Source organism: Stomoxys calcitrans, chromosome 1, assembly GCF_963082655.1.
Source record: "Stomoxys calcitrans chromosome 1, idStoCalc2.1, whole genome shotgun sequence".
In the NCBI taxonomy this organism is placed as follows: Eukaryota; Metazoa; Arthropoda; class Insecta; order Diptera; family Muscidae; genus Stomoxys; species Stomoxys calcitrans.
Genome location: NC_081552.1, coordinates 230,939,571 through 230,949,692, shown reverse-complemented (window position 1 = coordinate 230,949,692; position 10,122 = coordinate 230,939,571). Strand labels below are relative to the sequence as shown.

At 40.6% G+C, this 10,122-nt stretch overlaps 1 protein-coding gene across 1 annotated transcript; it reads right to left on the bottom strand.

Moving 5' to 3' along the window:
- Nucleotides 1-1,259: 1,259 nt before the first annotated feature.
- Nucleotides 1,260-8,702, bottom strand: LOC106094301 (skin secretory protein xP2-like). The gene is made up of 5 exons (XM_059368808.1): nucleotides 8,554-8,702; nucleotides 4,314-4,346; nucleotides 4,063-4,177; nucleotides 3,159-3,986; nucleotides 1,260-1,418 (listed from the first exon to the last, which is right to left on the bottom strand). The coding sequence occupies exons 1-5, from the start codon at nucleotides 8,700-8,702 to the stop codon at nucleotides 1,260-1,262; spliced, it is 1,284 nt and encodes a 427-aa protein (XP_059224791.1).
- Between the last annotated feature and the right edge of the window lie 1,420 nt (nucleotides 8,703-10,122).

The following is a 10,122-nucleotide window of genomic DNA, read 5'->3' as shown; positions in this document are numbered from 1 at the left end:
AAAACATAAAATTGGTATGCAATTTTAGGTTCAAATAACCGGGGGGGATGCCCCATCCAAAACCCATCTGAACGGACATGTCTGACGATTGGGACAATATAGGTATCAAATGAAAGGTATTTAAAAGTGGAGTACGAACTTGGCATAAAAATTTACCCTAAGTGTCGGGAAGGTCCTTCACCGCCAAAAACACCACTCAACAAGACACTTTTACCGCTTTGGGGAATATGGGAATCAAATGAAAGGTATTTCAAAGTAGAGCAAAAATCTGACATAAACATTTGTTCCTTGGTGACTGAGAACCCTCAGCACCGCCCAAACATATTTACTGCTTGGGAGCGGCCCCAAACCCAAAACCCCCTTAAAATAAGCCTATTGGACTATCATGACAAAATGGTACTTAAATGAAAGGTATCCGGGAGTAGATTACGAATATGATCACAAAGGAGGAGTAGGCTTTATAATTTGTTGATACCGGTAGGACCCTCCCCCGTTACCCCAAAAACAAAGTGGACCGATAAGGACAGTATGGGTATCAAATGAAAGGTATTGGAGAGTAGAATACGAATATGGTACTAAAATTTAGGTTCAAATACCCAAGGGTATTATAATTAGGTATAAAAATTCGGTTCAAACGCCCAAACTCAGACTTGACAGACAAAATTATTGAAATTTTGTTGATCGATCTATTGGGTTGCCCAAAAAGTAATTGCGGATTTTTCATATAGTCGGCGTTGACAAATTTTTTCAACGGCTTGTGACTCTGTAATTGCATTCTTTCTTCTGTCAGTTATCAGCTGTTACTTTTAGCTTGCTTTAGAAAAAAAAGTGTAAAAAAAGTATATTTGATTAAAGTTCATTCTAAGTTTTATTAAAAATGCATTTACTTTCTTTTAAAAAATCCGCAATTACTTTTTGGGCAACCCAATAGTTGTAAAACTAGGCGTACTACCATGTAGAGCACAAAACTCCCATGCCATTCATGACTTGCAAACCCAGGTTCGAGTTCCCCGGTCGGCCAAAAAAAAAAAAAAAATTTTTTTTCTTTCTTTTAACTTATTTTAGAAAATTCGGCATAAAATATATATGAGTTTCGTATTCAGGAAAAAATTTTTAGAATGGTTTAACCTTTTTTCAATTTAATTAATTGCGACACTTATTAGTGTGCAGCAGTACCTTTTGATTTATTTCATCATTAAGAAGATGATGTCGCTGGGCTAGAGGATGCGTGTAAGACTACCAAAAATGAGATCATCAGTTCAATACTCTGCGGCACCAAAATTGTTAACATTTTTAACACCACCACCCGTAGCAAAGCACATGCGTGTGGGCTGCTTAGATGGTTTTTTGTCTTGCTTATGGATATATTGTTGTTGTATGTTGGTTTGCAAATAGTGTCTTTCAACAACAATTTTGTACTTTGGGTAGTTGAATTCAAAATAAATTGTTGGAGGAAAATTAACAAATTCCTTGGTGTTTTTTTCAACCAAAGTTGTTGTTTTTTAAAATTATTTTTACCTGTGCATCCTCTTTTACAACAACTCCACTAGCACATCCATAGTAATATGCAAATGGGGGCTGGTCTGGATCATATAAGATTCAGGTTCCGAGAACAAATCCGCTATTTTCGAGATTAAGACCCTAAATAGGAAGATCGGTCTCTATGGCAACAATTTATCTAAATATTGTCCGATCTGGACCATTTGCTGGTCAGAAAACAAGAGACTTAATACAAGTCACTGTGTCAAATTCCAGCGAAATCGGGTAATAAATGGAGCTTTTATGGGCTTAAGCCCTTAATCGGCCGACCAGTCTAGATGCCAGCTATATCTAAATATCGTTCGATTAGGACCATATTTGGGTCGGCTGTTGGGAGGCTTTAATCAACTCACTATTTCAAACCTCAGCGAAATCGGATAATAATAACCGCTTTTATAGGCCTAAGCCCTTCAATCGGCAGATCGGTCTATATGACAACTATATCTAAATATAGTCCGATCTAAACCATATTTAGATGTGACGACGGAAGGCTTTAAACAACTCACTGCTTCAAATTTCAGCGAAGTCGGATAACAAATGCCGATTTGATATCTAGGCAGTCTAGGCGGATGTCGGGAGGCTTAAAACCACTCACTGTTTCAAATTTTATCGAAAAAGGCCGAATATGGCCGTATGGGCCATATTCGGTTTGAATACCGGGACCTCTAGTACAACTTCCTGTTTCCAATTTCAGCGAACTCGGACAAAAAAAAACGGCTATTACGGGCTTAAGGCCCTAAATCGCCAGATCGGTCTATGTGGCAGCTATATCCAAATATAGTCCGATTTGGCCCATTCAAAAACTTAACCTGCGTATAGAAGAAATACGAGTCTGTGCCAAATTTCAACTCAATAACTTAATTTTTAAAGACTGGAGCGTGGTTACGACTGACGGATACACGGACATCGTCAAATCGCCTTAGAATTTTTCGACGATCTAAAATATATATACTTTATTGAGTCGAAAATGGATATTTCGATGTGCTACAAACGGAATGACAAAATGAATATACCCTTATCCTATGGTGGTGAGTATAAAAAGGCTAAATAATGAAAATTTAATAGATAGTCATATAGTCATTTATAGACAACAACCACATGATGACCAATGTTGTAGGCCTTAAGCTAATACTCCAAGCGAGTAACGCACTAACATACAAATTAGCGCCATCTATTGGCTGTTTGCAAATGGATCAATTGAACGAAGACGCCAACACGAACAGAGAGAAGGCAGAGAGGTCAAAATTGATCATATAGCATTTATCTGTGTTAAGACCACCTCTCTGTCCTTGAATAAAGGAAAAACAAGTAAAAGCGTGCTGAGTTCGCCATGTCCGTGAAGAAAAATTGTAATATAACTTTGCCAAGACACAAACCTGACATTTTAACAGAGCTATGTTAAGTGATTAACAGAGCACTGTTAACTAATTTTCTTTGTATTTTGTTGTTTCTATAGTTAAAGAGTTTCACTTTTCACTTTCAGTTCGAGGACAAAATGTTTTTATTACGCTTTTTCAGGAGCAAATTTTCAACATAACAAAATCGGTAATGACTAGAGTGGTGTAAGTGATATTTTAGACACGGTTTCTGTGAACCACCCGACGGACAGTCTTGTATACATAACCCTCATTGGTCAGATCATGACCGCCATCGGTGGCAACAGAAGAAGTAGCAGAAGCGGCATGATTGTAGGACTCAACTGGAGCGGGAGCAGAATAGGATTGAGCAGGCGCGGCATGGCTTTGGGTAGCGAGAGAAGCTGAGGTAGCCTGAGAGTAAGATGCAGCGGGGGCTGGGGCAGGAGCTCCATAACTTTGAGCGGGAGCATGGGCAGCGGGAGCAGGTGCAGCATAAGACTGAGCGGCATGAACTTGAGCATGACCTTGAGATTGAGTGGGAGCAGCATAGCTTTGTGCAGGAGCATGGGCAGCATGAGTTTGAGCAGCAACTGGAGCACCATAAGTTTGAGCGGGAGCATGAGCTACATGTGATTCACTGGGAGCAGCAGCATAAGCTTGAGAACCGCTTGAAGCCGATGCAGAGTAGGAATATCCTTGAGCTGGAGCTGGGGCGGCATGGGATTGGGCTGGGGCACCATGAGACTGGGCGGGAGCATGGGCAGCATGGGAGTGGATAGCAGCGGAAGCAGGTGCGGCATGGGATTGCACTGGTGCACCATAAGACTGAGCTGGAGCATGAGCCTGAACTGGAGCAGGTGCATGCACAGCTTGGGAGTAGGAAGCAGCTGGTGCTGGAGCGGCATGAGCTTGAGCGGCATGACCATGACCCTGAGATTGAGATTGAGCTGGGGCACCATACGAATGTGTGGTAGCAACAGCATGCGATTGCACCGGAGCTGATGCAGCAGGTTGTTCATAGTTGTATCCCAATTCGGAGACATCAGCTAAAGCGCTGGCGCATAAGGCTAGGGCCACTATGAGAAATTTCTATGTGAGTGAGTAGAAAACATCTTAATTAAAAATATTCCTGAATTTTGAACCAAATTAGAATTTACTGTATTGCCTTTGGTTTCTTACCATTTTCGTTTGATATGTTTAGGATGGGATTGCTTGCTAGATAATGCTGACCTCTTTCTTGCCATGACTTTATTTTATATGTTAAACGAAAACTGCCTGAGCTGGAGCCACAAAGACTCGATAACAAATAAGAATTAAAAAACGCTTTAAAAACAATAGACGGAAGTTTGGTATGGATTTCAAAAGAATACAAGATTTTAAAGCTTTTGGCAATTTTCTTTCTATTAATGATCTTACAGAAATGATGCTATCGCCACACTAGACCACAAACTATTGAAAGAATAATTTTGAAATTTAAAAGAAATAATTCTTTGAAAGAGAGAACAAAATTTGTCAAAATTTTAACACATTTCGAACCGAACACTGATTTTGGTAATAAAATTCAATGATTTGCAAGCGTTGCTCGTTAGTAAGTCTATTCATGATGAAATGTCAAAGCATACTGAGCATCTTTCTCTTTGACACCATGTCTGAAATCCCACGTGATCTGTCAAATACTAATGCATGAATATCCTAACCTCAAAAAAATCACCCTTTAGATATACAGGGAATTCTGAATTTCTGAATATTGATAATTTTCAGACAAATTAAAATGAGCATCTAATTGTAATATAAACAAGTAAAAAGGCGAAAAGTTCGGCCCCACCACCTTGGGTATATACGTAGACACCTTTCGTCATAATCAGGTGAAAAATGCCCCCATAGCAGCTATATCCAGATATGGTCCGATTTGCACCAAATTCGGCACGGACATTCAGTCGTCTAATAAGCACAAGACATTGTCCAATTTTGTATGTTTATGGGGGCGAAGACTTTAAATCGAGATATCGTCTATAAGGCAGCTATATTCAAACCAGAACCGATCTGGGCCAAATTGAAGACGAATGTCAAAGGGCCTAACACAACTCACAGCCCCAATTTTCGGCGAAATCGCACAATAAATGCGCCTTTTATGGGCCCAAAACCTTAAATCGATAGATCGGTCTATATGGGAGCTATATCAAAATCTGGACCGAATTCGGCCAAATTGCAGAAAGATGCCGAAGAGCCTCACACAACTCACTGTCCCAAATGTAGGCAACATCAGACAATAAATGCGCCTTTTATGGGCCCAAAACCCTAAATCGAGGGATTGGTCTATATGGCAGATATATCGAAATCTGGACCGATTTGGGCCAATTTGCAGAAAGATTTCGAAGAGCCTCACACAACTCACTGTCCCAAATTTAGGCAACATCAGATAATAAATGCGCCTTTTATGGGCCCAAAACCTTAAATCGATGGCTTGGTCTATATGGCATCTATATATCCAAATCTGGACCGATCTGAGCCAAATTGAAGATGGATGTCGGAGGCCTAGCACAACTCACTGTCCCAAATTCCAGCAAGATCGGATAATAAATGTGGCATTTATGGGCCTAAGACCCTAAATCTGCGGATCGGTCAATATGGGGCTATATCAAGATATAGTCCGATATAGCCCATCTTCGAACTTAACCTGCTTATGGACAACAACTAAAAGCGAGCGGCCGGGCCGAATCTGATATACCCTCCACCATGGATCGCTTGTGTCGAGTTCTTTTCCCGCCATCTCTTCTTAGGCAAAAAAAGGATAAAAGAAAAGATTTGCTCTGCTATTAGGGCGATATCACTATATGGTCCGATTCGGACCAATTATATGTTAGAGACCTGTGTAAAATGTCAGCCAATTCGAATAAAAATTGCGCCCTTTGGGGGCTCAAGAAGTAAAATAGAGAGATCGATTTATGTTGGAGCAGAATCAGGCTATAGACCGATACAGACCATAATAAACCCGTATGTTGATGGTCATGAGAGAATCCGTCGTACAAAATTTCAGGCAAATCGGATAATAATTGCGACCTCTAGAGGCTCAAGAAGTCAAGATCCCAGATCGGTTTAAATGGCAGCTATATCGGGTTATTACCCGTTTTGAACCTTATTTGACACAGTTGTTGAAAGTAAGAATAAAATACGTAGTGCAAAATTTCAGCCAAATCGGATAGGAATTGCGCCCTCTAGAAGCTCAAGATGTCCCCAGATCTGTTTATATGACAGCTATATTAGGTTATGAACCGATTTGAACCATGCTTGGCACATTTGTTGGATATCATAAAAAAATACTTCGTGCAAAAATTCATTGAAATCGAATAAGAATTGCGCCCTCTAGAGGCTCACGAAGTCAAGACCAAAGATCGGTTTATATGACAGCTATATCAGGTTATGGACCGACGTTTAAGTTAACCTGTCACTACGATCAAGAATATATATACTTTAGGGGGTCTCGGACGAATATTTCGAGTAGTTACAAACAGAATGACGAAATTAGTATACCCCCATCCTATGGTAGAGGGTATAAAAAAAATCTGTGCAAAATTTTAACTCAGTGTCTCTATTTTTAAAGACTGTAGCGTGATTTCAACAGATAGACGGACAGACAGATGGACAAACGGACGGGCGGACATGGCTAGATCCTCTCCGATTTTTACGACGGTCAAGAACATATATACTTTATAGGATCGGAAATGGATATTTCGATGTGGGTGGTGGGTATAAAAATGCTCTCCGTGGCACAATAAAGCAGTCCGGCACCTCTTTGGAGAGAAGTTTTGATATGGCCTAGTCCCTCACAAATGTCGCCAGCATTAGGAGGGGATAATTACTTTTTGTGTGCGTTTTTCTTTCGAGACGAGCTGAAAGATCAAAGATTTCTTTGCAAATGGAAACGAAAAGCCAAAGATCGTACCACCCACTGTGGGACACGTTTCGTCTTTAGTTAGAAAACTTTTCAACCATATTAGGTGTGATGGTTTCAAGGACCGCGCGTTGATATGTTGCATTTGTATCGTATTTATTGCGAAAACGAAAATACCCCATTAATCACGCTCGACAACCCTGTCTATTAGCTGTACTTTTCCCAATGCATGTTTTTTCGTATAGTGACAGATTTTTGGTCTGCAACAATTACACTACTGCCATGGTAGCACATGACTTAGTGCATGTTTTGGAAGTTGTATTAATGGTTTCGAACACTAGGCAACGGCTCTTGCTGTTGCTCCCTGTGCCCAGGTTCGAATCCCGGCCGGGCTTCCTGCCGAATTCCTTCACTTGAAGTTTTTTGCCTGTTAGGGCGAAGATCATTAAATTTCACAATTTTTGTTTGTTTCTCTTTCGAGACGCGCTCAATGCTCGAAGATTTTCTTTGCAAATGCAAATAGGAAAGCCAGGGATCGCAACACACACCAACCGCTTTCGACGAAAAATGTTTCTGATGTTATCGCCAGGATTCCAACCCAGGTGTTCAGCGGCATAGGCAACAAATACAACAAATTTTGCCCATGAACATTCCACTAAGGAACAGGGGCAAACTTCTCACATATTAATGAGTGCAGTCCGATTCAAGCTTAAGCTCTATGATAAGGGGCCTTCTTTTTATAGCCAAGTTCGAACGGCGCGCCGCAGTGCGACACCTCTTTGGAGAGAAGTTTTACATGGCATAGTACCTCACAAATGTTGCCAGCATTAGGAGGAGAAAACCACTGCTGAAAATTTTTTCTGATGGTCTCGCCAGGATTCGAACCCAAGCTTTCAACGTCATAGGCGGACATGCTAACCTCTGCGCTACGGTGGCCTCCAAGCGGCATAGGCGGAAATGCCTTATTCTGCGCTACTGAGGTATTAGAATTTACCATTACAAATATCGTGGTAATAAAATTACATCAAGTTAATCGGCTGATCGGTTATATGGAGACTGTATCAAAAAGTGGTCCTATACGCATCGTACTAATGAAGAAGGGCAGATTTGGCATCTCGCATCGTGGTGACCATTGCAGAACTTTTGTTCCACCAGCCGAACGTATTTATAATGGATTTCCAAAACGCTTCGATCTATTGCTCTTCAATCTCTGACCACCAGTTTCGATGTGTCCTTTTCCACTTTGTCTTTCCATCGGAGTTTTGATCTTCCCCTTGTGAGTATTCCATTATGATAGCCTTCAAAGGACTTCATAGCTAGAGCCTCTTTGTTGGTTCTGACAATATAACCTAGGCAAAGCAACCGTTGTATTTTGATACCTTTAGCTACGCTAGCCCTCTCATACAGCTCGTGGTTAACCTCCTCATACGATTCGTATTTTAGCCGTCAATGCAGAAATTTATATTTTAGCGAAGGATCTTTCTCTCAAACACTCCAAGTACTGCCTCATTTGCTGCCGCAAGTCTATGCTTCGAAGCCATACAGCAGCCCTACACTACATTTCAAATAATACCATCCGAATCAAAAATTAAACTTCCGGGCATCAAAAAGTGAAAGTGGGCCAAGGCAGGTTTACTTGGCCTTTAAGAGAGTAGCCTATGATTACTATGACGGTAATCCCCTCACTAATGCTGGCGACATTCATTAGGTATTCAGCCTTGTAAAACTTCTCCACAAAATAGTGTGAGGTGACCATTGCAGAACTTTTGTTCCACTAGGCGAACGTAGAATGGATTTCCAAAACGCTGCGATCTACTGCTCTTTTTTTTCAATCTCTGACCACCAGTTTCGATATGTCTTTTCCATTTGGTCTTTCCATGGGAGTTTTGGTCTTCGCCTTTTGAGTATTCCATTATGATAGCCTTCAAAGAACTTCATAGCTAGAGCCTCTTTGTTGGTTCTGACAATATAACCTAGGCAAAGCAACCGTTGTATTTTGATACCTTTAGCTACGCTAACCTTCTCATACAGCTCGTGGTTAACCTCCTCATACGATTCGTATTTTTGCCGTCAATGCAGAAATTTATATTTTAACGAAGGATCTTTCTCTCAAACACTCCAAGTACTGCCTCATTTGCTGACGCACGTCTATGCTTCGAAGCCATACAACAGCCCTACACTACATTTCAAATTATACCATCCGAATCAAAAACTAAACTTCTGGGCCAAGGCAGGTTAACTTGGTCCCTTAAGAGAGGAGCCTATGATTACTATGACGGTAATCCCCTCACTAATGCTGGCGACATTCGTTAGGTATTCAGCCTTGTAAAACTTCTCCAGAAAATAGTGTCGCCCAGAGGCACGCTGTTTGAACTCGGTTTTCGCTGTTAACATTGAACTTAACCTTGAATCGAACAGAAATCATTGAAATGCGAAACGTCTCCCGAAGAAACGGAAGACTTAATGGTCTCTTCGAGGGCAAAATTTTTGAAAGTACACCCTAAAGTACACCGTAATGAAGAGGTAAGCATGTCCGCCTATGATGCTGAATGCCTGGGTTCGAATCGTGGCGAGAACATCAGAAAAATTTTCAGCGGTGGTTTTCCCATCCTAATGCTGGCAACATTTGTGAGGTACTTTGCCATGTAAAAACTGCTCTCCAAAGAGGTGTCGCACAGCGGCACGCCGTTCGGACTCGCTTAAACTTGAATCGGACTGCACTCATTGATATGTGAGAAGTTTGCTCCTGTTCCTTAGCGAAATGTTCATGAGAAAAATTTGCCATTTCACCCTTTATTGGTTGATGGGCACCACATAGGAACATTTGTATGCTCTTGTTACAGCTCTGAAGACAGTTTAACCATTTAACAGTATACAGCCATTTTTGCCAAACCTATGGCAAGGCAATCCAACTATGTAGCACGGTGTAGTAGCGTTAATAACATATAACATTCATACAATATTCGAACCAATCAAATATTAATTACTAGCAATTTGTACATATTGTTCAAACAGTTTGGAAATAATAATAGTAGCCGCCAACTACCGTTCTTATAGTTTATAACATTTTGGTATTTTAAAACTACGGTTCAGTAAACGAAATGATGACAAAACTTATCAATTATCCTTTAACAGCAAAATGCTTAACGATATGTGAGATATAGCTATTGAATAAGCATGAGATATAACCATATACATTAGAGTGTCCCGAAAAAACAAAACTTTTTTTACCATACTTTGTACAAAAGTCCATACAAAATGCCTCATAGTAAATTTAAGCAAAATCGGACAATTACACACTCTAGAGGCTCAAGAAGTCAATACCTAGGGCGG

What these genes read in the sequence shown, in the direction of transcription:
- LOC106094301 (XM_059368808.1), bottom strand. Translation starts at nt 8,702, where the DNA reads ATGGAATACTCAAAAGGCGAAGACCAAAACTCCCATGGAAAGACCAAA. An exon ending in GTTCGCCTAGTGGAACAAAA is followed by an intron (nt 4,347 to 8,553) that starts GTTCTGCAATGG and finishes TTCTTTCAATAG; the next exon opens with TTTGTGGTCTAGTGTGGCGA. An exon ending in GTGGCGATAGCATCATTTCT is followed by an intron (nt 4,178 to 4,313) that starts GTAAGATCATTA and finishes TTGTGGCTCCAG; the next exon opens with CTCAGGCAGTTTTCGTTTAA.